The following is a 27371-nucleotide window of genomic DNA, read 5'->3' as shown; positions in this document are numbered from 1 at the left end:
GCACAATTCATACCACCCTCTCAGGTCCTAGAGAACTAAAAGAAGGAAGAAGTGGGAGTTGTTTATTTTGGCTATGTATTATTTTTATTAGGATGGATTAAGTTTGTATCAGTATTACGTATGGATTTATTTATTTTTTGGTTTCAAACCGTCCAGTTGGTGGCGGCAATACAACGTTTTGAGGGTAGTCCACCATAAAACCCACAGAAGAAGAAGCAGAAGACAAGCACTTATTAAGATCAGGTGTGGCCAATTAGTGGGCGCAGCAAACACATCTGAACACATTTAACAAGATAGATCATGTTGATGACGCACAGAACAGAATGGATGTTTTAAATAACATTTTTAGAACGTTAGTAAAGTTTTGTTGTGGTCTTTATGGAAAGTTTTCACATTCTTGGAAAACGATTGGAGAACATGACTTTAAATAAAACCATGAGGAAACCATGGGTCCGGGATAGGGTTTGGCTGGGGTAGGCCGTCATTGTATATAATTTATTATTAACTGACTTGCCTAGTTAAATCAAGTTTAAATAAAAAATTAAGCATGACGAAAATAACTGCTCATAAAAGTTATGTTGCGTGTCTTGAAAAAATGGACTACTGCTCCTTTAAGAAAATATTTTTACGACATGATGTACTCTTGTACGGCAACAGTGACTCAAAATGGAGTAACCAGCAAAAACATCAAGCTAGCTTGCTAATTCATTAGGGGCATCATCTTATCTCTAAAGTTAAATTCATCGTATTACTAGATGAGGTAAAAATTGTATCAGTATGGCTGATAAGAAGAAACCGGACTCTTTCCATTACTTCATGAGTTACGATGATTTGAGTGACAGTAGCGATAGTAACAGCAGCGATTCTGATGATGCGGGCCAGAAGAAATCAAGGGGGAAGGGGGGGACCGATGCTACTGGAAGCGGTAGCAAATCTCCCCAACACGGCACCAAGCGGGCTGCCAGTGGAGCTCCTCTACCAAAACCCGACGAGCTCTTCAAATCGGTCTCTAAGCCGTCCTTTCTGTACAACCCGCTGAATAAACAGATCGATTGGGAGAGCCGCGCCGTGAAAGCTCCAGAAGAGGTACTGTGTTTAACCAGCCAGCCAGCTAGCGTTCGTCCATTAGCTAGCTGTTGTCGTAACTAGTTGTTGACCAAGCTAACTAACGTTAACTACCTACTTGCTATGTATACTGAACAAAAATATAAACGCAACATGTAAAGTGTTGGTCCCATGTTTCATGCGCTGAAATAAAAGATCCCAGAAATGTTCCGTAAGCCCCCAAAAATTGCTTTTCTTTCAAATGTTGTGCACAAATTTGTTTACATCCCTGTTATTGAGCATTTATCCTTTGCCAAGATAATTCATCCACCTGACCATGTGGCATATCAAGAAGCTGATAACACAGGTGCACCTTGTGCTGGGGACAATAAAAGGCCACTCTAAAATGTGTAGTTCTGTCACACAACACAATGCCACAGATGCCAGTTTTGAGGGAGTGTGCAATTTGTATGCTGACTGCAGGAATGTCCACCAGAGCTGTTATGAGAGAATTGAAGTTATTGAATAGTCAACACATGATACATCTTCGACTGTTGTAGGAAAGATGCATTGTTAAAACACGTGTAAGCCTAAATTCCATCGCTATCGGGAAACTGGGCCCAGGTTAGGTGTACATGTATCACCTTTTAGGTTAAAGAAATTAGTTTCTCTGTCCGAGTAGAAGAACAGAGAACTTCCAGCTCAGGGGGAAAGATGGCAGAGGCGGATGATGAAGTGGATTCTGAATACAATGGCTGTAGAATCAAGGAGAATTGGAGTATTGTCCAAAATAATGGAAAACATAAGCTGTCATTTTAGAGAATTTGATGAAAAGTTGTCAGAAACAGTCTCAGGAAGCTCATCTGCGTGCTCGTCGTCTTGACCTGACTACAGTTCGGCGTCGTAACTGACTTCAGTGAACAAATGCTCATCTTCGATGGCCTCTGGCATGCTGGAGTAGTGTGCTCTTCACGGATGAATCTCAGTTTCAACTAACGGGCAGATGGTGTCGTGAGGTCGAGCGGTTTGCTGATGTCAATGTTGTGAACAGTGCGCACCATGATGGCGTTGGGGTTATGTTATGGGTAGGCATAAGCTACAGACAACAAACACAATTGCATTTTATCAATGGCAATATGAATACACAGAGATACTGTGATGAGATCCAGAGGCCCATTGTTGTGCAATTCATCCTCCACAATCACCTCATATTTCAGCATGATAATGCACGGCCCCATGTCGCAAGAATCTGTACACTATTCCTGTAAGCTGAAAATGGCGCAGTTCTTTCATGGCCTGCATACTCACCAGACATATCACCAATTGAGCATGTTTGGGATGTTCTGGATTGACATGTACGATGGCGTGTTCCAGTTCCCGTCAATATACAGCAATTTCACACAGCCATTGAAGAGGAGTGGGACAACTTTCCACAGGACATAATCAACAGCCTGATCAACTCTGAAGATGTTGCGCTGCATGAGGCAGTGGTCACACCAGATACTGACTGGTTTTCTGATCCAAGGTATCTGTGGCCAACGGATGCATATCTCTATTCCCAGTCATGTGAAATCCATAGATTAGGGCCTAATTCATTATTTTCAATTGACTCATTTCCTTATAGGAACTGTAACTCAGTAAAATCTTTTAAATTGCATGTTTCGTTTTATATTTTTCAGTGTAGCTAGCTAATTCCCACAGTGAGTCAGTGTGTGTTGTTAGCTAGCTACATAGCTAACAGCTACTGCTAGTAACTAATGTAGTGTTACAGTCAGTGAAACACCACTGTATTCTACTAGCTAATCTGATTAATTGGGCTGTAAATCACAACTTGTTCCTTACAAGCTTGCCAGAAGATCCGGACTGTACCGTTACTCTTGTTTGCACTGAGGTCAGAACGCAATCACAGTTACATTTAAGGAGAAGTTCACCCAAAATCCAGAAACTCCCAAGTGATTCCATACATTGACACTAGTTAAGTGGAGTTTTTCCTCTTTTGTGTTGTACTGAAATGTCTGCAAAAAAACCGGGTCAAGTGACGTTGCTGTTCTTTTGCCAGTTAATTAAAGATTCAGAAACCTGCGAAGTGTGGACAAATACTTTGTTTTATTAAAAGCGTACGTCCGAATTAAGTACTTTTGACAAAATTACTATCTGTTTTAATTCAGTAAATGTGTACTTTTCCAGCTAAAACATTTGCAATTAATTTATATCATTACTTATGTAGCCGACTGCCACAGTAGTGGAGATGGGGAACTGCACATGTGGACTCTCGCAGTAGCCACCGCAGCCATTTTGGAATGGCAGTCAGCCAACCAGCTCCTTTGTTATTCAAGACAACATGCCAAGCGTAAGGGTATTGTCGCTATCTTCTGGTAATTTACAATCCAGGATGTTGAATAAAATGACATTTTAAACTTACTCTGTCCGGTTTGTCCTGCAGCTGCTCAAAATTGAGACAAAATATCTTTGTTAGAGCCAGGTACAATATACTAATACACATTCATATAATTTCATATTCAGTTAGCATTTAACTGTGGGCTGCCACTCAATTTTTTATTATAAAAAAAAAAGAAGGTATAACTACAAAGTATGTATCGTCCTCCTGTGACCCTAATTGTGATCCAACAACCCTAATTGTGTGTGATTTATGTATTCTCATAACTCTCAACCCAACTCTCACATTCCCAGGGCCTACTTTGGGTCCGGACCCGCCAGCTCAACTGGTATAACTCCATGCATTGTACCCCTGCGGCACAGATAAATAGGGGAAACCTATAACTTTTCAATTGAAAAGATTAGTTAATTATAAGTAACTTTGTCTGCAGCCTGCAAAGGAGTTCAAGGTGTGGAAGACGAACGCGGTGCCCCTTCAGACCTACGCCGCGGAAGCGGAGAAGCCCAAGAAGGGAGCTCCCCCAGGGATGGACATGGCCATAAAGTGGTCCAACATCTATGAAGATAACGGAGAAGACGCTCCACAGCCTCACACCGGCAATGCTGTCTTCCTGCCCACAGAGGAACAGCCATCAGATTCAGGTAGGGAGAAAAGTGTTACCTGTGTGACTGACCGCATTCTGCCTGCTTAGTATTACATCTTCATCCCTACAAAGGGTAGTGGTACACTGTCCTTACATCTGCTCGAACCAGAGCCCTCTGCCTCGCAAACACACGTAACTGCCCGCTTGACAAGGTACTAGCCACTTGCGCCACCGAAAAGCTAGCAGTCATGTGACGGGTGTGCAGATATTTCAAGCTGTTGTGTTGGCTTTCGGTACCAGCTTTACCTCTATCTGCTTATGCATGCACATCTCAATTATTTTCAGGCAGAAAATGATTTCTCTCTCTCCTCTGACACACAGTAACTTGATATTTACAGCAGGGGGGATATCGGTGCTGGTTAGGCAGGATACAGTACGCAGCTGTGCATTTCCAGTTTATTTCTGAATGATTATGACGTGTTGTTTTCTCCCTGGTGTAGACGAGGACGGAGACAAGGCCTCGGCGAAGAAGCGTAGGGTGGAGAGCTTCCAGCAGAAGGAGAAAAGGAAGAGGGATCTGGGCCAGGCCACATCTGACAAGAGCTTCGTAGAGGAAGAGAAGAGGATCCTCAGGCAGAATGCCGATTGAGGCCCAGATCTGGTGTGAAGCTCGGGTCTGGCTGCCCTAAGCCTCTGTGACTGTCCTGCAGCTTTGCCCCAGACACCCAACACTTTCCCTTCTTCTCCTCTGTGTCCAGCCCCTGGTTATGTGAATGGTCCAGTACTCGTCTACCTAGGACAAATGATATAGATGTTCTTGTTCTGAAAACATTTGGACTGTTATTTTTAATCTCTTGTTATATCTTTGAGCATATTATCCAAACACTAGTGGAAAACGCACGTATTACTGAGTGTGTTCTAGGTATTGATCAATGTTTCGTTGTAAATAGACGACCACCTGATCTACATAATATAGTCTGGATTTGGATGAATGTCTCTGGACTGCGTTGGGGAAATCAATGTGTTCATATGTTTGGATCATGAGCAGATGTATTTTTTTATATGGCAACTTATTTTTGAATAGCAAGAAATGTATGGTAAATACATTTAGATTATTACTGTCTCTACATGTCTCTGTTGGTGAGACATTAGGTCAAGAAAGACTGCATTTACTAGAGTAATAAACTGTTCCTCAACATGTAATATTCGCTAGATGGCAGCCTTGGGCCACATTTGGCACACAACCTAACACTGGTGGGGAGTAGTATCTTAAATGTTGCCATGTCTTTTAATGCGTCTATACAATATGTATACAGTTAACCACACACTGACAGTTTTGTCTTTTGTAGTAAATTCTGTTGTCTTACACAACTGATGCAATAAATGGAATGTGAATATAAGGCTTGCTGATTGGCTCCGTCTTATCTTGAACTTAGAAATCAACATTGATGTGAGAGTATTAGCAACACAAGCATAACTCTACTGAACAAAACAAAATGGTGTGTTTTAGATCTTAGACATGCTCAAAGTGCTATATTTAAGCAATAAGGCACGTGGGGGTGTGGCAAATGGCCTATATACCACGACTAAGGGCTGTTCTATTATAAACTGGTTACCAGTGTAATTCGAGCAGTAAAAATGTTGTCATACCTGTGGTATATGGGCTGATATAGTATGGCTGTCAGCCAATCACCATTCAGGACTGGAACCACCCAGTTTATAATGTGAAATAAGTGTGTGGCCTTTGTTGTCGAGAGTAACTTAAAACTACTTTTGGTCATTCTGCACAGGCAGTGTACTTCAGATAAGTCAAGGATGTTTCTCATGACAGAATAATTTCCCAGGTGTTTCCCTGTCTGTCAAACATTAACCCATGTTCTGGATTTTTTTTTAATTCCTAAAAGTCCTTTTTATAGCTACTCATTTCAAATGAAACTACACCTTGGTGATATGGGCATACTGCACTGTTAATGAATACAGTGTTCCTTTGGTCTTACATTGACTATTCATATTCAATTAATTGACTTGTTTTTATAACCTGGACTTCTGAGAATGTGCTCTGATTGACATGCATGAAATGTGAATTCCCTATTGACATTTTTTTTTGTAGTAAATGGAGCAAATATAATGGTGTTTTAGTCCAAGAAAAAAAAGCTGAGTTTCCGCAACGGTTCTGTGATCAGAGGAATTCCTACCATATCAGTCATCGACCGCTGACATGAAATACTGGCAAATATGCTTTTGATAAAATCCCACCTCCAGGTATGTGCCTGGCCTTGCCTGAAATGCGTACCTAATCCAGCTTTGGAAGAGACTGATTTTTGGAAGAGGAAACATTGTAGTTACTCCACAGTACTAACCTAATTAACAGAGTGAAAAGAAATAAGCCTCTACAGAATACAAATATTGCCTGCTTTCCACCAGTGGAGGCTGCTGAGGGGAGGACGGCTCATAGTAATGGCTGGATTTTTCAAATATTTAACCTTTATTTAACTAGGCAAGTCAGTTAAGAACAAATTCTTATTTTCAATGGCAGCCTAGGAACAGTGGGTTAACTGCCTTGTTCAGGGGCAGAACGACAGATTTTTACATTGGGGATTCGATCTGGCAACCTTTTAGTTACTAGTCCAACGCTCTAACCACTATGCTACCTGCCGCCCCAGGATGGAGTCAATGGAATGGTATCAACCACAAACACGTGGTTTCCATGGTTTCCATGTGGTTGATACCATTCCATTGACTTCATTCCAGCCTTTATTATGAGCCGTCCTCCCCTCAGCAGCCTCCACTGCTTTCCACCAGACACTGGGAGATTAATTCACCTTTTAGCAGGACAAGAACCTAAAACACAAGGCCAAATCTACACTGGAGTTGCTTACCTAGAAGACAGTGAATGTTCCTGAGGGGCCGAGTTAGTTTTGACTTAAATCTGCTTAAAAATCTATGGTAAGACCAGAAGATGTGTTTTGTCTAGCAATGATCAACAACCAATTTGACAGAGCTTGAAAAAAATTGAAATGAATAACGGGCACATGTTGCACAATCCAGGTGTGGAAAGCTGTTAGAGACTTACCCAGAAAGACACACTGTAATTGCTGCCAAAGGTGATTCTAACATGTATTGACTCAGGGGTGTGAATACTTATGTCAATGAGAGGTGTCTGTATTTCATTTGCAATACATTTGCAAAAATGTCGAAAGAAAAGGGTTTTGCGCTTGGCTGTTATCAAGACAAAGGGTGGCTACTTTGAAGAATCTCAAATCTAAAATATATTTTGATTTAACACTTTGGGTTACTACATGATTCCATATGTGTTATTTCATAGTTTGTGTCTTCACTATTATTCCACAATGTAGAACACATTAAAATAAATACCCTTGAATGATTAGGTGTCCAAACTTTTGACTGGTACTGTAATCTCTATTAAACCAAAAAAAAACAGATAACTCTGGAGTACTATTTTGACAGTAAAATATAGCAACTGTTGTCTAATTAGCAACCCAAAATTCATGGCAATCACTGGAATAGGTTGCACAAAATATCTTGAGTCATGCATTCATTCCTGATTGGACGTGTTAGATGAAACAAGTTATTTCTTGAATACGTCAGTAGTCTATTTATTACACTTCCTATAGAGCAGTAGTTCAGTAGTTATAAGTAGAGTGGTACCTCCAGTAGAGTGGTACCGCCAGTAGAGTGGTACCTCCAGTAGAGTGGTACCTCCAGTAGAGTGGTACCGCCAGTAGAGTGGTACCGCCAGTAGAGTGGTACCGCCAGTAGAGTGGTACCTCCAGTAGAGTGGTACCGCCAGTAGAGTGGTACCTCCAGTAGAGTGGTACCGCCAGTAGAGTGGTACCGCCAGTAGAGTGGTACCGCCAGTAGAGTGGTACCTCCAGTAGAGTGGTACCGCCAGTAGAGTGGTACCTCCAGTTGAGTGGTACCGCCAGTAGAGTGGTACCGCCAGTAGAGTGGTACCTCCAGTAGAGGGGTACCGCCAGTAGAGTGGTACCTCCAGTAGAGTGGTACCGCCAGTAGAGTGGTACCTCCAGTAGAGTGGTACCGCCAGTAGAGTGGTACATCCTCTGAATGTAGTTTGTATTTGTACATCATTACGAGTGAACTACTTCAAGTGTAGGAAACCTGGTACCTCCAGTAGAGTGGTACCGCCAGTAGAGTGGTGGTACCTCCAGTAGAGTGGTACCTCCAGCAGTAATAGAGCAATCTTACTTTATAAGATGATTACTCATTATCTGACCAAATCATGGGCTGGTGCCACCAACTGTAAAAGTTAGTTGCAGCAGTGATACCAGAGGGAAATGTTAGTCTGGAGCCCTGTAATAATAGTAATTAACACTTAGGGTAGGTGTTGATTCAGGGGTACAGATATGCCAATTTGCAATATATCTTAATTCTTTAGCTTGGCTTTTATAACTTATAAGGCTTAAGCAGACAGGCAGGCAGTGCAGCAGAGATGATGCTGATACAGATGGACAGACAGACAGACAGACACAGACAGACAGACAGACAGACAGACAGACAGACAGACAGACAGACAGACAGACAGACAGACAGACAGACAGACAGACAGACAGACAGACCGTGACAGCAGAGAAGATGCTGAGACAGACAAACAATGACAGCAGAGAAGATGCTGAGACAGATAGACAGCACAACAGGGAGGCTAACAAAATGGCTAGAGCAGAGACACAGTTAGAGTGGTACCTCCAGTAGAGTGGTACCGCCAGTAGAGTGGTACCTCCAGTAGAGTGGTACCGCCAGTAGAGTGGTACCTCCAGTAGAGTGGTACCTCCAGTAGAGTGGTACCGCCAGTAGAGTGGTACCTCCAGTAGAGTGGTACCTCCAGTAGAGTGGTACCGCCAGTAGAGTGGTACCTCCAGTAGAGTGGTACCTCCAGTAGAGTGGTACCGCCAGTAGAGTGGTACCTCCAGTAGAGTGGTGCCGCCAGTAGAGTGGTACCTCCAGTAGAGTGGTACCGCCAGTAGAGTGGTACCTCCAGTAGAGTGGTACCACCAGTAGAGTGGTACCTCCAGTAGAGTGGTACCGCCAGTAGAGTGGTACATCCTCTGAATGTAATTTGTATTTGTACCTCCAGTAGAGTGGTACCTCCAGTAGAGTGGTACTGCCAGTAGAGTGGTACCTCCAGTAGAGTGGTACCTCCAGTAGAGTGGTACCGCCAGTAGAGTGGTACATCCAGTAGAGTGGTACCTCCAGTAGAGTGGTACATCCTCTGAATGTAGTTTGTATTTGTACATCATTACGAGTGAACTACTTCAAGTGTAGGAAACCTGGTACCTCCAGTAGAGTGGTACCTCCAGTAGAGTGGTACCTCCAGTAGAGTGGTACCGCCAGTAGAGTGGTACCTCCAGTAGAGTGGTACCGCCAGTAGAGTGGTACCTCCAGTAGAGTGGTACCTCCAGTAGAGTGGTACCGCCAGTAGAGTGGTACCGCCAGTAGAGTGGTACCTCCAGTAGAGTGGTACCGCCAGTAGAGTGGTACCTCCAGTAGAGTGGTACCGCCAGTAGAGTGGTAATGCCAGTAGAGTGGTACCTCCAGTAGAGTGGTACCTCCAGTAGAGTGGTACCGCCAGTAGAGTGGTACCGCCAGTAGAGTGGTACCTCCAGTAGAGTGGGACCTCCAGTAGAGTGGTACCGCCAGTAGAGTGGTAATGCCAGTAGAGTGGTACCTCCAGTAGAGTGGTACCTCCAGTAGAGTGGTACCGCCAGTAGAGTGGTACCTCCAGTAGAGTGGGACCTCCAGTAGAGTGGTACCTCCAGTAGAGTGGTACCGCCAGTAGAGTGGTACATCCTCTGAATGTAGTTTGTATTTGTACATCATTACGAGTGAACTACTTCAAGTGTAGGAAACCTGTTACATACATGTATGATAACATTTACATTTACATTTAAGTCATTTAGCAGACGCTCTTATCCAGAGCTAACAGGCATGAGTTGGAACATTTACTGTAAGGTCAAGTGTATGTCCTTTATAAATGTCATGTATAAGCAGGGTTGGGTAGGTTACTTTATAAATGTAATCCGTTACAGTTACTAGTGACTTGTCCAAAATTGTAATCAGTAACATAAGTTTTGGATTACCCAAACTCAGTAACGTAATCTGATTACATGTCGTTACTTTTAGATTACTTTCCCCTTATTAAGAGGCATTAGAAGACAAAAATGTATGTTCCCAATTGAACAACATCTATTGCAGGATAAATCAATGTTAAAGTTTACATAGCTGGCCATATATGGATGTGCAATTTTACTTTATGGGTTGGTTATGTAGGCTTCTTCTAACCAATTGCTTTCTACTACATATAATAATATGTATCAATTATATCTTTACATTAAAAACCAAAGTCTATCAGAAATCCAGTCATTCCAATAAATGTTACACCCCTTGATCTTCAAGAATAGGACTTGGTAATATGGAAGTATAGATTAGCCAAATTGTTTTACCTGAGCATGACCCCAAAACTAAGGACTTATTAGCCAGCCCTACTCTTTTGTTTTAGATTTTGTTGTCATGGAGAACTGATTGAGCTCATTGAGTCGAGTTGATAAATAAATGCTGCGCTCATGGAATTGCATGCTTTGAGAACTACTGAAAAGTGCTATTTACATGTAAAAAATGAATGCCATATGCTGCATTTGCTATAGGCCTATTGTTTACCTTTTTGTTGGTGACACTTTGATATGTTAATAATATGCAGCTGTTTAAAGGGAAAATCCACTGATGAAACAATAACAAAACAGTTTTGGTATAAAGCTGAGGGATGGGCCTGGAGAAATGTAACCACTCTCAGATTAATACACAGAGCTATGGATGCAAGGACTGACCCTCCATGATATCCAAATGATTGTGTTAACCATGTTATGAGGCTATACAGTGTTTGTTTACAAACATTGGAGAAAAACAAGCTTATATTTTGGGTTCTCATGGAGTGTGACAGTTGAACTAAGCTCATGAGGCATTTATAAGTTATATTCTTCAAGAATCAATGGATATACATAATTTATAAGTCCAAAAATGGATGTAGCAACTACAGATTGTCCCTTTAAGTCTATCAAAAGTGTGCAAGTTTGAGCATGTGTCCTTTAGGCCTATGGACAATTTTTTTATCAGCATGAATTAGATTGAGCAATAAAAGCCCCACTTTTATTCCATAGGCTGGGATCTGCACTATGCAGCTGTTGCAAGAGCGCATTTTTTACTGGTTTCAAAAACAATGATTAGGCAGCCTCTCTGGGGTATGTGGGACGCACAGCCAGTGAAATAGCAGAGCGCCAAATTCAAAACAACAAAAATCTCATAATTCAAATATCTCACACATACAAGTATTATACACCATTTTAAAGATAAACTTCTCTATAATCCAACCACAGTGTCCGATTTCAAAAGGCTTTACGGCGAAAGCATACCATTAGATTATGTTAGGACAGCACCTAGACAAGAAAAACCACACAGCCATTTTCCATGCAAGGAGAGGCGTCACAAAAACCAAAAATACAGCTAAAATTAATCACTAACCTTTGACGATCTTCTTCAGATGACACTCCCAGGACTCAATGTTACACAATACATGTATGTTTTGCTCGATAAAGTTCATATTTATATCCAAAAACCCCATTTTACATTGGCGTGTAATGTTCAGAAATGTTTTGCCTCCAAAACTTCCGGTGAATGAGCACATCAATTTACAGAAATACTCATCATAAACGTTGATAAAATATACAACTGCTATGCATAGAATTAAAGATAAACTTCTTAATGCAACCGCTGTGTCAGATTTAAAAAAAGCTTTACGGCGATAGCACACCTTGCAATAATCTGAGTACAGCGCTCAGTCACCAAAACAAGCCATACAGATACGCGCCATGTTGTGGAGTCAACAAAAGTCAGAAATAGCATAATAAATATTCACTTACCTTCTTGAATTCAGCAATTACTAGGTTCAAATACACATTTAGATTTGTGAACAGCCATCCACAACAACCACAATCCGTAAGGCACAAATAGCTAAATGAGAGAACAGCAGTGTGATTCACATCAATGCGCTATGTAGATATCAATAATAAGTGATATCCGTATCGTCGTAGACTACACTGCTGCTTTCATCCTTACCTCCAAGCGTTTATTTAAATTGGATAATCTTTGGATGCCAACAGCAGTCGCACCATTGGAAGACATAGCTTGGACTATAGCCTACAAAAGCCTATTCCTGCGATCCATCGAACACATTTGGTGTGTCATCATAGTGGTCTCTGACTTGTGGTCAGACTAGCTCAGGTGGGACAAACTTAAAAACTTTCCCCTTTCTTCAATGCTGATTTGAATGTCATCGAGAAAACAGAGAAGTGTCAAAGATTTTTTTCTGCAAACATCTTTTCTGAATTGAAAAGTAATCCTCGAAGTAATAATCTTGTTTTTCAAAAGTGTTTGTAATCTGATTACAATATTTTTGCTGGTAACGGATTACAGTTACCGTTTTTTTTGTAATCCGTGAGTTCCCAACCCTGTGCATAACTCAATCTTTCCTTATACAGTGTCTTGCGAAAGTATTCACCCCCCTTGGCATTTTTCCTATTTTGTTACCTTACAACCTGGAATGAAAATAGATTTTTGGGGGGTTTGTATCATTTGATTTTCCAGCTCTTCAAGTTGGAAGGGTTCCGCTGGTGTACAGCAATCTTTAAGTCATACCACAGATTCTGAATTGGATTGAGGTCTGGGCTTTGACTAGGCCATTCCAAGACATTTAAATGTTTCCCCTTAAACCACTCGTGTTGCTTTAGCAGTATGCTTAGGGTCATTGTCCTGCCTGAAGGTGAACCTTCATCCCAGTCTCAAATCACTGGAAGACTGAAACAGGTTTCCGTCAAGAATTTCCCTGTATTTAGCACCATCCATCATTCCTTCAATTCTGATCAGTTTCCCAAATACTTATTTCCCTCATTAAAATGCAAATCAATGTATAACATTTTTTACATGCGTTTTTCTGGATTTTTTTGTTGTTATTCTGTCTCTCACTGTTCAAATAACCCTACCATTAAAATTATAGACTGATCATTTCTTTGTCAGTGGGCAAACGTACAAAATCAGCAGGGGATCAAATACTTTTTTCCCTCACTGTACATGCTTCTCCAATGTGATCACATGCCAGCATGGAACAGTGTTCAGCGATAGCTAATGCCATTTTGGCCTCAGCCTTTTTTGCAGAGTAAATTCTTTTAACCATAAATGGCAGCTTGTTTTGGGTGGAACTGTTATAAGGCTTTGCCTTTTGAGTATGTTTTTGAGTTGTCATGTGTTTTTTTACATCACTAAGTTTGGCATAGAAATCAGCCTTACAATACAGGCAGTGTGCCCGTGTATCATCTCCAATAAACGGCTTCAACCAGCCTTTGAATTCAGGGCTTGATTCCCACTCCTTTCTGTATTTTTGAGTGTACAGTTTAGACTGAGACATGATGAGCTAGCCAGCTAGATGTTTAGATTATGTCACAGAGAGGCACACACACAGTGGACAAGGTGAGTAAGTGACTGAGGCTGTGTGAGTCAAATGCAGTGATTTATTTTAGACAAAGAACATTTTACATTTACATCCCGCCCTGAATGTAAGCCAGGGCGGGATCAGCCAGCGGCTGCTTCTCGTATGCGCGATTCATTTGCAGTCTGGACGCGGAGGGGTGAACATCTCCTGCTCTGACTGCAGCTGGGAGGGACTGCTCCGTGAGGACTGGGCCGCCTGTGAGTGCTTTGGGACGGGGTGGGGCCCACGGCAGCACCCGCTGCTCGTTGAGAATAGTAAGAACGATACGTGCTTTCACGTCAGAGTCTCCAAAAGTCTCCAATAACACCAGAAAAAGTCGCTAAATTTGTCGCTAGTCGATTTTTTGAAAATGTGTTGCTAGAGGGGTCTGAATACTCGCTAAATATAGCGTCAAAGTCGCCAAGTTGGCAACACTGCTCTTCTCTCTCGCACCTTTACTTCTCACAGGGAACAACAGAACTCTGACCAATCAGCGTGGCTTTAAATGTTGCTAGGTTTCTCATGGGCGTGGTTTTGCATCAAGTTTGGTGTGGATATAAAGGACACCTCCCAGACAGTCCTAGCAAAATTCTTGCTTGAGAAATAGTTGTGTGCTAAAAAGCAATTTTTGGCCATTTTAATGGAAACCTATTACAATACTTAATCTATTAAGGTACTTCATTCTTACTCAGAAATGATTTGATATTGATATAAAAATGGCTGCATTGGGCCTTTAACAATGCCCATTTTTTTGTGAAGCTTGCATTCAATTGATTTAAGTTGAAATCATCAAGGAAGAAGCCACTGCTCCAAAACCACCATAAAAAAGCCAGACTATGGTTTGCAACTGCACATGGGGACAAAGATCAAACTTTTTGGAGAAATGTCCTCTGGTCTGATGAAACAAAAATTGAACTGTTTGGCCATAAAGTCCATCGTTATGTTTGGAGGAAAAAGGGGGAGGCTTGCAAGCCGAAGAACACCATCCCAACCGTGAAGCATAGGGGTGGCAGCATCATGTTGTGGGGGTGCTTTGCTGCAGGAGGGACTGGTGCACTTCAAAATAGATGGCATCATGAGGGAGGAAAATTATGTGGATATATTGAAACTAGAGGTCGCCAGTTAAGAACACATTCTTATTTTCAATGACGGCCTAGGAACGGTGGGTTAACTGCCTTGTTCAGGGGCAGAACAACAGATTTTTACCTTGTCAGCTTGGGGATGCAACCTTACGGTTAACTAGTCCAACGCTCTAACCACCTGCTTTACATTGCACTCCACGAGGAGCCTGCCTGTTACGCGAATGCAGTAAGAAGCCAAGGTAAGTTGCTAGCTAGCATTAAACTTATCTTATAAAAACAAACAATCAATCAATCATAATCACTAGTTAACTACACATGGTTGATGATATTACTAGTTTATCTAGCTTGTCCTGCGTTGCATATAATCGATGTGGTGCGCATTCGCGAAAAAGGTCTGTCGTTGCTACAACTTGTACCTAACCATAAACATCAATGTCTTTCTTAAAATCAATACACAAGTATATCTTTTTAAACCTGCATCTTTAGTTAATATTGCCTGCTAACATGAATTTCTTTTAACTAGGGAAAATGTGTCACCTCTGCAACAGAGTCAGGGTATATGCAGCAGTTTGGGCCGCCTGGCTTGTTGCGAACTGTGAAGACTATTTCTTCCTAACAAAGACAGCCGACTTCGCCAAACGGGGGATGATTTAACAAAAGCGCATTTGCGAAAAAAGCACAATCGTTGCACGTCTGTACCTAACCATAAACATCAATGCCTTTCTTAAAATCAATACACAGAAGTATATATTTTTAAACCTGCATATTTAGCTAAAAGAAATCCAGGTTAGCAGGCAATATTAACCAGGTGAAATTGTCACTTCTCTTCCATTCATTGCACGCAGAGTCAGGGTATATGCAACAGTTTGGGCCAACTGGCTCGTTGCGAACTAATTTGCCAGAATTTTACGTAATTAAGACATAACATTGAAGGTTGTGCAATGTAACAGGAACATTTAGACTTATGGATGCCACCCGTTAGGTAAAATACGGAACGGTTCCATATTTCACTGAAAGAATAAACGTGATAGTTTACAGATTCGACCATATTAATGACCTAAGGCTCTTGTTTCTGTGTGTTATTATGTTATAATTAAGTATATGACTTGATAGAGCAGTCTGACTGAGCGATGTTAGGCAGCAGCAGGCTCGTAAGCATTCATTCAAAATAGCACTTTCGTGCATTTTGCCAGAAGCCCTTCGCAATATATTGCGCTGTTTATGACTTCAAGCCTATCACCTCCCAAGATTAGGCTGGTGTAACCCATGTGAAATGGCTAGCTAGTTAGCCGGGTGCGCGCTAATAGCGTTTCAAACGTTACTCGCTCTGAGACTTGGAGTAGTTGTTTCCCTTGCTCTGCATGGGTAACGCTGCTTCGAGGCTTGCTGTTATCGATGTGTTCCTGGTTCGAGCCCAGGTAGGAGCGAGGAAAGGGACGGAAGCTATACTGTTACACTGGCAATACTAAAGTGCCTATAAGAACATTCAATAGTCAAAGGTATATGAAATACAAATCGTATAGAGAGAAATAGTCCTATAATTCCTATAATAACTACAACCTAAAACTTCTTACCTGGGAATTTTGAAGACTCATGTTAAAAGGAACCACCAGTTTTCATATGTTCTCATGTTCTGAGCAAGGAACTTAAACGTTAGCTTTCTTACATGGAACATAATGCACTTTTACTTTCTTCTCCAACACTTTGTTTTTGCATTATTTAAACCAAATTGAACATGTTTCATTATTTATTTGAGGCTAAATTGATTTTATTGATGTATTATATTAAGTTAAAATAAGTGTTCATTCAGTATTGTTGTAATTGTCATTATTACAAATAAATACATTAAAAAAATCGGCCGATTAATCGGTACCCCCCCCAATAATCGGCACCGGTATCGGCGTTGAAAAATCATAATCGGTCGACCTCTAATTGAAACAACATCTCAAGACATCAGTCAGGAAGTTAAAGCTTGGTCGCAAATCGGTCTTCCAAATGGAAAACGACCCCAAGCATACTTCCAAAGTTGTGGTAAAATGGCTTAAGGACAACAAAGTCAAGGTATTGGAGTGGCCATCACAAAGCCCTGATCTCAATCCCATCAAACATTTGTGGGCAGAACTGAAAAAGCGTGTGCGAGCAAGGAGGCCTACAAACCTGACTCATTTACACCAGCTCTGTCAGGAGGAATGGGCCAAAATTCACCCAAATTATTGTGGGAAGCTTGTGGAAGGCTACCCGAAAGGTTTGACCCAAGTTAATAAACAACTTAAAGGCAATGCTGCCAAATACTAATTGAGTGTATGTAAACTTCTGACCCACTGGGAATATGATGAAATAAATAAAAGCTGACATTAAATCATTCTCTCTTCTATTATTCTGACATTTCACATTCTTAAAATAAAGTGGTGATCCTAACTGACCTAAGACAGGGAATTTTTACTAGGATTAAATGTCAGGAATTGTGAAAAACTGAGTTTAAATGTATTTGGCTAAGGTGTATGTAAACTTCCGACTTCAACTGTAGTTAATGAAGACATTTTTTACATAATGTGCTAGTTGCAGTATCAAACCCAAATGATGATGGTACAGTATAACATCCACTTATAATATCATCCCATGACTCTGGCCACGGCTATTATCTAACTGCTGGTGAGCTGTGTGGTGGTCTGTATTTACACCCTGAGGACTGCTAAGTGCCGAAAGAGGGCTGTCAGGCTGTCACCAAGGCTCGCTGGGAATGCTAGGTGGTGGGTGCTGTGTAGAGGTGCAGACCTGGGTTCAAATACTATTTGAAATTTCAATGACATTATCTGTGCTTGATTGAGCTTGCCTGGCCAATAGAATAGTCCAAAACCTGCAAACACTGCCCATCTGACAACTCCAGACAGGCAAGAGCAAGCGCTCAAAGTATTTGAAAGATGACGAATAGTATTTAAACCCAGTCTGCTGGGTGCTGAGAGACGTGCCCTGTGTTGTCTCTCTCTTCCCACCGCCAGCAGGGGCCACAGGCAGATGTTTCTTAGAAGTTACTTTTCACACCACCGACCGGCCCATACTGACATTCAGATGTTGCACAGTGGAAAACACGGATTAACAGCTAGTAGGGATAAATCCTTTCTTAAATCTGTCATTAAATGCTTAATGTAAGGCAACATAAGCAGTGGTAGAAAAAGGCCCCAAATCCTGGCAACCTGACATAGGTCTTATTCCAGACTAAAGGGGAATATTAACTTGTGTAAATACATTGTATCTGCTGTGTAAGTACAGGTAGTAACATACAAATATATGTAATATAGAAAGAAAATACAGAAATGTTAAGGCATAAATTATAAGAACTCATTCAAAATCAATTATTTTACTGTTGATTGATGCAGGCACGCAATAGGCTACTTTGTAGCCATTAGAGTTTATTCATTCATCCTTCTCTGTGCTTTTACTCAGTGGTGGTAAAAGTACTTTACTGTCATACTTGAGTAAAAGGAAAGATACCTTAATAGAAAGTGACGGAGGCGCCTTATGGTAGAGAAATTAACATTAAATTCTCTGGCAACAGCTCTGGTGGACATTCCTGCAGTCAGCATGACAATTGCACGCTCCCTCAAAACTTGAGACATCTGTGGCATTGTGTTGTGTGACAAAACTTAACATTTTAGAGTGGCCTTTTATTGTCACCAGCACAAGGTGCACCTTTGTAATGATCATGCTGTTTAATCAGATTATTGATATGCCACACCTGTCAGGTGGATGTATTATCTTGACAAAGGATTAAAGGCTCACTAACAGGGATGTAAACAAAGTTTTGCAAAAAAATTAAGATAAATAAGCTTTCTGTACATATGGAACATTTCTGGGGTCTTTTATTTCAGCTCATGTAACATGGGATCTGCACTTTACATACTGTGTTTATATTTCTTTTCAGTGTACTAAAGTATCAAAAATAAATGTAATTGCTATAAATCATTTCAAATTCCTTATATTAAGCAAACCAGACGGCACGATTTTCTTGTTTTTTAAAGTTACGGATAAAGGGCACACTACAACACTCATAATTTACAAATAAAGCATTTGTGTTTAGTGAGTCCGCCAGATCAGCGGCAGTAGGGATGACCACATTTTCTTGATAAGTACGTGAATTGGACCGTTTTCCTGGCCTGCTAAGCATTCAAAATGTAACGAGTACTTTTGGGTGTCAGGGCAAATGTATGGGACTAAAAAGTAAATATTTTCTTTAGGAATGTAGTGGAGTAAAAGTAAAAGTTGTAAAAAATATAATTAGTAAAGTATAGATAACCCAAAAAATGACTTAAGTAGTACTTCAAACTATTTTGACTTAGTTACTTTACACCACTGAACGTAAGACAACACGTTGCTGTTGCAGATGTTCATCAGACGTGTGTTATTGAGATGTGTGTGTGTGTTTTAGGCAACACAACGTAATCATTACATTTCTTTACAGGTAGTGTTATAAACATACACTGAGGGTACAAAACAATAAGGAAATCTTCCTAATATTGAGTCAACAGCCTCAATTCGTCAGGCATGGACTTTACAAGGTCTCGAAAACATTCCACAAGGATGCTGGCCCATGTTGACTCCAATGCTTCCCACAGTTGTGTCAAGTTGGCTGGATGTCCTTTGGGTGGTGGACCATTCTTGATACACACGGGAAACTATTGCGCGTGAAAAACCCAGTAGCGTTGCAGTTCTTGACACAAACCAGTGCACCTGGCACCTATTACCAGACCCGTTCAAAGGCACTTAAATATTTTGTTTTGCCCATTCACCCTCTGAATGGCACACACATACACAATCCATGTCTCAGTTGTCTCAAGGCTTAAAAACCCTCCTTGAACCGGTTTCCTCCCCTTAATCTACACTGATTGAAGTGGATTTAACAGGTGACATCAATAAGAGATCAGAGCTTTGACCTGGATTCACCTGGTCAATCTGTCATGGAAAGAACAAGTGTTCCTAATGTTTTGTACACTGAGTGTATAGTAGACCAGGGCATTTCGGTGAGTGGTATTGTGAGTGATATTATAGAGGAAAGACAGACACACACACACACAGGCCATGGCCCCAGTCACTTAATAGAACCTGGACAGGCCTGAGATCAATGATGTATGGTAGTAAAGTGGAGCCAGACCCAGAGAGGGGGGGGGGGAGTTGAGAGAGAAGAGATTGGTGATGAATGGTGAACAGTAGCAAAGAGGTAGACAGGAGACAAAGAGTCTGACTGTGATGATAAACATGTCAGTGGCTGTCTGTTGATAAAGCCAAGCAGAGGGAAAGGCAGGGCATGAGGGCTAGCCCCAACCCACTGAGCCCAGCCAGGCCCTAAGCGGCTAACGGTAGCCTGAGCGATAGCCTGATAGCCAGCCTGGACAGCAGTAGGCTAATAGGAGAGATGTGTATCTCTACATCTCTGTCCAGGTCTTGTCCTGCATCAAGAGGCTTAAGTGGCCAGAGCAGGTTGAGTAGCAAACACATGCACTCGATTGGAGGCTTAGAGATAACACTGCCCTGGTCTGGGTGTGTCAATTTGTTGGTGAGTGTGTTGTCTAGATGCTTAACAGTGTGTACTACTAACAAAGCTGTGTCAAGATTTTAGGGAAGGAGTTGTGATGTCAACATATTATTTAGCAGTGGTTGGAATACAGATTAATGTCTGCATATCAATGTATAAACAAATAAAAAATGTTCACTTTAGGGACAATATCACAATAAACTGTCAGTTTGACTGCTACTGTATTTTCCCAGACATTTTGAAAAGAGAATAGAACATTGAACAACTGTGTTCTCAACTGAAGACATACAATTTTGGTTTTGTGTTGTTTTCATGGTCTTCTCATCATTCCAGATAGCGGGAGGATACAGCGGAAAGCATGCGAAAAGAATAGTGACTCTCGATCATAAAGGAGGCCCTTGGCAACGCTGCAGTTCTGACAGTTAGGGATCCAGTCTAATTTATACCCAGAGAAAGACTCAGTGTCATGGACATACATTTAGTTGCGGTGCACACTGAGAAAAGGAAAGGCCCATAAAATAAGCTAGGGGGAGAGACTGGGAACAATGGTCAGCCATCAGGACAAGCACTCCAACAGCTGCAAAGCCCTCTATCCAACACACACAAACACACACTCCCTGGCCAGGCTGGCCTGAAAGGGGGCCAGCCAAGCAGATGTTCTGCTTTGCCATCTCAAAGAGGAAAGCGAGTGATTGAAAAAAGAAAAAGAAACATCCCGTTCTTTGTTCGTTCCCTGCTGTATCAGGGAGTTGTAGAAAAAGCTTGCTGAGTATATTGCAATGTGCTCTTACATGTACAAGGCACTTGGAACAGGCTAAGATGCTCTCACTACTTGGCAACGCTGGTTGTTGCACAACTTTAATGTTACTAAGATACTAGCATTCTACTAGAGAATGTAAGGAATGTTGCTTTGCCATGTGACTTCACTGACAATGTTATGCTTTAGGAAGTAAAACTCAACTGACATGTAGTTATCCTGTAATGTTGATGGTATAAAACAGATCTATTACACAGTAGTAACACTGTATTTCTCTCTTCACTATTTCAGATCATTTGAGTCATCCACTGCTCACTTCTGTGATTATTGTTCATAGTTGTTTAAGTAGCTATCCTCTTTTACTAGTATAAACATGTAGCCTATATCAATCAATCAAATGTATTTATAAAGCCCTTTTTACATCAGCAGATGTCACAAAGTGCTTATACAGAAACCCAGCCTAAAACCCTTAAGAGCAAGCAGTGCAGATGTAAAAGCACGGTGGGTAGGAAAAACTCCTTAGAAACGCAGAAACATAGGAAGAAACATCCTCTTCTGGCTGTGCAGGTGAAGATTATAAGAGTACAGTGCCTTCGGAAAGTATTCAGACCCCTTGACTTTTTCCACATTTTGTTACATTACTGCCTCATTCTAAAATTCATTCAATTGTATTTTTTTCCTCATCAATCTACACACAATACCCCATAATGACAAAGCAAAAACATATTTAAAATAACCCCAAGAAATATCACAGTATTCAGACCCTTTACTCAGTACTTTGTTGAAGCACTTTTGGCAGCAATTACAGCATCGAGATTTCTTGGGTATGACGCTACAAGCTTGGCACACCTGTATTTGGGGAGTTTCTCCCATTCTTCTCTGCAGATCATCTCAAGCTCTGTCAGGTTGGATGGGGAGCATTGCTGCACAGCTATTTTCAAGTCTCTCCAGAGATGTTCGATCTGGTTCAAGTCCGGACTCTAGCTGGGCCACTCAAAGACATTCAGAGACTTGTCCTGAAGCCACTCCTGCATTGTCTTGGCTGTATGCTTAGCTGTCCTGTTGGACGGTGAAACTTTGCCCCAAGGATCTCTCTGTACTTGGCCCTGTTCATCTTTGCCTCGATCCTGACTAGTCTCCCAGTCCCTGCCGCTGAAAAACATCCCCACAGCATGATGCTGCCACCGCCATGCTTCACCGTAGGGATGGTGCCAGGTTTCCTCCAGACGTGACGCTTGGCATTCAGGCCAAAGAGTTCAATCTTAGTTTCATCAGGCCAGAGAATCATGTATTTCATGGTCTGAGAGTCTTTAGGTGCCTTTTGGCAAACTGCAAGCAGGCTGCCATGTGCCTTTTACTGAGGAGTGGCTTCCGTCTAGCAACTCTACCAAAAGGGCCTGATTGTGGGAGTGCTGCAGAGATGGTTGTCCTTCCAGAAGGTTATCCCATCTCCACAGAGGAACTCTAGAGCTCTATCAGAGTGACCATCGGGTTCTTGGTCACCTCCCTGACCAAGGCCTTTCTCCCCCGATTGCTCAGTTTGGCCCTGATGGCCAGCTCTAGGAAGAGTCTTGGTGGTTCCAAACTTCTTCCATTTAAAAATGATGGGGGTCACTCTGTTCTTGGGGACTTCCATGCTGCAGAAATGTTTTGGTACCCTTTTCCAGATCTGTGCCTCGACACAATCCTGTCTTGGAGCTCTCCGGACAATTCCTTTGACCTCATGGCTTGGTTTTTGCTCTGACATGCACTGTTAACTGTGGGACCTTATATAGCCAGATGTGTGCCTTTCCAAATCATGCCAATCAATTGAATTTACCGCAGGTGGACACGAATCAAGTTGTAGAAACATCTCAAGGATGATCAATGGAAGCGGGATGCACCTGAACAAAATGCAGTCTCATAGCAAAAGATCAGAATACTTATTTAAATAAGGTATTTCTGTTTTTATTTGTAATAAATTAGCAAAAATGTTACAAAAAAACCTGTTTTCGCTTCGTCATTATGGGGTATTGTGTGTAGATTGCTGAGGGGAAAAAAATATTTAATCCGTTTTAGAATAAGGCTGTAACGTAACAAAATGTGGAAATAGTCATTGGGTCTGAAATACTTTCTGAAGGCACTGTACAGTACATAGCCATAGATGACCTTCATGCATGACCAGCAGGGTCAAATAATAATCACAGTGGTTATAGAGGGTGCAACAGGTCAGCGGTAGAGTTGCGGTAGATATATATATATATATATATATATATATATATATATACTGCTCAAAAAAATAAAGGGAACACTTAAACAACACATCCTAGATCTGAATGAAATAAATAATTTTATTAAATACTTTTTCCTTTACATAGTTGAATGTGCTGACAACAAAATCACACAAAAATAATCAATGGAAATCCAATTTATCAACCCATGGAGGTCTGGATTTGGAGTCACACTCAAAATGAAAGTGGAAAACCACACTACAGGCTGATCCAACTTTGATGTAATGTCCTTAAAACAAGTCAAAATGAGGCTCAGTAGTGTGTGTGGCCTCCATGTGCCTGTATGACCTCCCTACAATGCCTGGGCATGCTCCTGATGAGGTGGCGGATGGTCTCCTGAGGGATCTCCTCCCAGACCTGGACTAAAGCATCCGCCAACTCCTGGACAGTGGTGCAACGTGGCGTTGGTGGATGGAGCGAGACATGATGTCCCAGATGTGCTCAATTGGATTCAGGTCTGGGGGAACGGGCGGGCCAGTCCATAGCATCAATGCCTTCCTCTTGCAGGAACTGCTGACACACTCCAGCCACTTGAGGTCTAGCATTGTCTTGCATTAGGAGGAACCCAGGGCCAACCGCACCAGCATATGGTCTCACAAGGGGTCTGAGGATCTCATCTCGGTACCTAATGGCAGTCAGGCTACCTCTGGCGAGCACATGGAGGGCTGTGCGGCCCCCCAAAGAAATGCCACCCCACACCATGACTGACCCACCGCCAAACCGGTCATGCTGGAGGATGTTGCAGGCAGCAGAACGTCCTCCACGGCGTCTCCAGACTCTGTCATGTCTGTCACGTTCTCAGTGTGAACCTGCTTTCATCTGTGAAGAGCACAGGGCGCCAGTGGCGAATTTGCCAATCTTGGTGTTCTCTGGCAAATGCCAAACGTCCTGCACGGTGTTGGGCTGTAAGCACAACCCCCACCTGTGGACGTCGGGCCCTCATACCATCCTCATGGAGTCTGTTTCTGACCATTTGAGCAGACACATGCACATTTGTGGCCTGCTGGAGGTCATTTTGCAGGGCTTTGGCAGTGCTCCTCCTGCTCCTCCTTGCACAAAGGCGGAGGTAGCGGTCCTGCTGCTGGGTTGTTGCCCTCCTACGGCCTCCTCCACGTCTCCTGATGTACTGGCCTGTCTCCTGGTAGCGCCGCCATGCTCTGGACACTACGCTGACAGACACAGCAAATCTTCTTGCCACAGCTCGCATTGATGTGCCATCCTGGATGAGCTGCACTACCTGAGCCACTTGTGTGGGTTGTAGACTCCGTCTCATGCTACCACTAGAGTGAAAGCACCGCCAGCATTCAAAAGTGACCAAAACATCAGCCAGGAAGCATAAGAACTGAGAAGTGGTCTGTGGTCACCACCTGCCGAACCACTCCTTTATTGGGGGTGTCTTGCTAATTGCCTATAATTTCCACCTGTTGTCTATTCCATTTGCACAACAGCATGTGAAATTTATTGTCAATCAGTGTTGCTTCCTAAGTGAACAGTTTGATTTCACAGAAGTGTGATTGACTTGGAGTTACATTGTGTTGTTTAAGTGTTCCCTTTATTTTTTTGAGCAGTGTATATATATATATATATATATATATAAAGGGAACACTTAAACAACACATCCTAGATCTGAATGAAATAAATAATCTTATTAAATACTTTTTTCTTTACATAGTTGAATGTGCTGACAACAGAATCACACAAAAATAATCAATGGAAATCCAATTTATCAACCCATGGAGGTCTGGATTTGGAGTCACACTCAAAATGAAAGTGGAAAACCACACTACAGGCTGATCCAACTTTGATGTAATGTCCTTAAAACAAGTCAAAATTAGGCTCAGTAGTGTGCGTGGCCTCCATGTGCCTGTATGACTTCCCTACAACGCCTGGGCATGCTCCTGATGAGGTGGCGGATGGTCTCCTGAGGGATCTCCTCACAGACCTGGACTAAAGCATCCGCCAACTCCTGGACAGTCTGTGTTGCAACGTGGCGTTGGTGGATGGAGCAAGACATGATGTCCCAGATGTGCTCAATTGGATTCAGGTCTGGGGAACGGGCGGGCCAGTCCATAGCATCAATGCCTTCCTCTTGCAGGAACTGCTGACACTCCAGCCACATGAGGTCTAGCATTGTCTTGCATTAGGAGGAACCCAGGGCCAACCGCACCAGCATATGGTCTCACAAGGGGTCTGAGGATCTCATCTCGGTACCTAATGGGAGTCAGGCTACCTCTGGCGAGCACATGGAGGGCTGTGCGGCCCCCCAAAGAAATGCTACCCCACACCATGACTGACCCACCGCCAAACCGGTCATGCTGGAGGGTGTTGCAGGCAGCAGAACGTCCTCCATGGCGTCTCCAGACTCTGTCACGTCAGTGTGAACCTGCTTTCATCTGTGAAGAGCACAGGGCGCCAGTGGCGAATTTGCCAATCTTGGTGTTCTCTGGCAAATGCCAAACGTCCTGCACGGTGTTGGGCTGTAAGCACAACCCCCACCTGTGGACGTCGGGCCCTCATACCACCCTCATGGAGTCTGTTTCTGACCGTTTGAGCAGACACATACACATTTGTGGCCTGCTGGAGGTAATTTTACAGGGCTCTGGCAGTGCTCCACCTGCTCCTCCTTGCACAAAGGCGGAGGTAGCGGTCCTGCTGCTGGGTTGTTGCCCTCCTACGGCCTCCTCCACGTCTCCTGATGTACTGGCCTGTCTCCTGGTAGCGCCTCCATGCTCTGGACACTACGCTGACAGACACAGCAAACCTTCTTGCCACAGCTCGCATTGATGTGCCATCCTGGATGAGCTGCACTACCTGAGCAACTTGTGTGGGTTGTAGACAACGTCTCATGCTACCACTAGAGTGAAAGCACCACCAGCATTCAAAAGTGACCAAAACATCAGCCAGGAAGCATAGGAACTGAGAAGTGGTCTGTGGTCTCCACCTGCAGAACCACTCCTTTACTGGGGGTGTCTTGCTTATTGCCTATAATTTCCACCTGTTGTCTATTCCATTTGCACAACAGCATGTGAAATGTATTGTCAATCAGTGTTGCTTCCTAAGTGGACAGTTTGATTTCACAGAAGTGTGATTGACTTGGAGTTACATTGTGTTGTTTAAGTGTTCCCTTTATTTTTTTGAGCAGTATATATATATATATATATATAGCCAGGTTCAGGTTTTTACTATTGCTGTGTAAAGGGGTAGGAATTTTAAGAAATATATAAATATATATAGAAGTACTATATATATACCCTTTACACAGCAATAGTAATAACCTGAACCTGGCTATGGTAATAACCCATGGTCCCATTTCCAGGCTCCTGCTTTCCATGTTCCAAGTAGTTGTGCAATGAGACATCTTTCACATACAAAAATGTTCACTTATGCCGTGTGCCATAAGTTATGCATAGTTGTTGTTGTGGTGGTCTGCATATAGAATAAAATGATCTCTCTTTCTCTCTCTCTCTTTCCCTCTCTCTCTCTGTCTCTCTCTCCCCCTTCTTTCCCTACCTCCCTCTCTCTCTACCACTTTCTCCTCCCCATTCTCTCTCTGTCCATCTGTCACTCCCTCCCCATCTCTCCCTCGTCTCTGTGCCTGCCTGTAGGCTTTGACCTGTAAATATCAAATCAAAGTTTACTTGTCACATGCTCCAAATACAGCAGGTATAACCTTACAGTGAAATGCTTACTTACAACCCATAACCAACAGTGCAGCTTTTAAACAAAAATAAGAGTAAATAGCTGCCCAGACAAGGTCTAATCTATCAGTAAGGCACGCAAAGGTGACAGGTCTACATGTCTCCGCAGCAATAACAGATGCTTATCATAGTGTTTTACTTGGGGGTGCATACAATCATTACAGGCATTGTACTCTGGTTTATTCTCCTAAAGCAGGATTCCCCAACTGGAAGCCCGCAGACCAAATATGTCCCGCGAGTGATTTTTTAAAATGTTTTTATTGTTGAACAGAAAAGACTGTAAAACACCAGCAAATCAGCTGCAAGTAATTTTAATTTTGGAAATCTGTTCCAAAGTATTCCCACGCATAATAGAGAGATATACACTGAGTTTACAAAACATTAAGAACACCTTCTCTTTCCATGACATAGACTGACCAGGTGAATCCAGGTGAAAGCTATGATCCCTTATTGATG

General features: G+C 42.3%; 1 protein-coding gene across 1 annotated transcript; it reads left to right on the top strand.

Annotated features, from left to right (window-relative positions):
• Positions 1–635: 635 nt before the first annotated feature.
• c22h1orf52 (chromosome 22 C1orf52 homolog) lies at positions 636–5425 on the top strand. The gene is made up of 3 exons (XM_029707923.1): positions 636–1086; positions 3873–4083; positions 4526–5425. The coding sequence occupies exons 1-3, from the start codon at positions 778–780 to the stop codon at positions 4672–4674; spliced, it is 669 nt and encodes a 222-aa protein (XP_029563783.1). The 5' UTR covers positions 636–777; the 3' UTR covers positions 4675–5425.
• The last annotated feature ends 21946 nt before the right edge of the window (positions 5426–27371 follow it).

This window comes from Salmo trutta, chromosome 22 (genome assembly GCF_901001165.1).
Source record: "Salmo trutta chromosome 22, fSalTru1.1, whole genome shotgun sequence".
Taxonomy (NCBI): Eukaryota; Metazoa; Chordata; class Actinopteri; order Salmoniformes; family Salmonidae; genus Salmo; species Salmo trutta.
Note: the sequence above shows the minus strand (reverse complement) of the source record. Positions and strands in the feature narration are given on the sequence as shown.

Excerpts from the sequence above, each read along its gene's own strand:
- c22h1orf52 (XM_029707923.1), top strand. The coding sequence starts at position 778 with ATGGCTGATAAGAAGAAACCGGACTCTTTCCATTACTTCATGAGTTAC. Across the intron at positions 1,087-3,872 it reads CCGTGAAAGCTCCAGAAGAG|CCTGCAAAGGAGTTCAAGGT; the intron begins GTACTGTGTTTA and ends CTTTGTCTGCAG. Across the intron at positions 4,084-4,525 it reads GGAACAGCCATCAGATTCAG|ACGAGGACGGAGACAAGGCC; the intron begins GTAGGGAGAAAA and ends TCCCTGGTGTAG.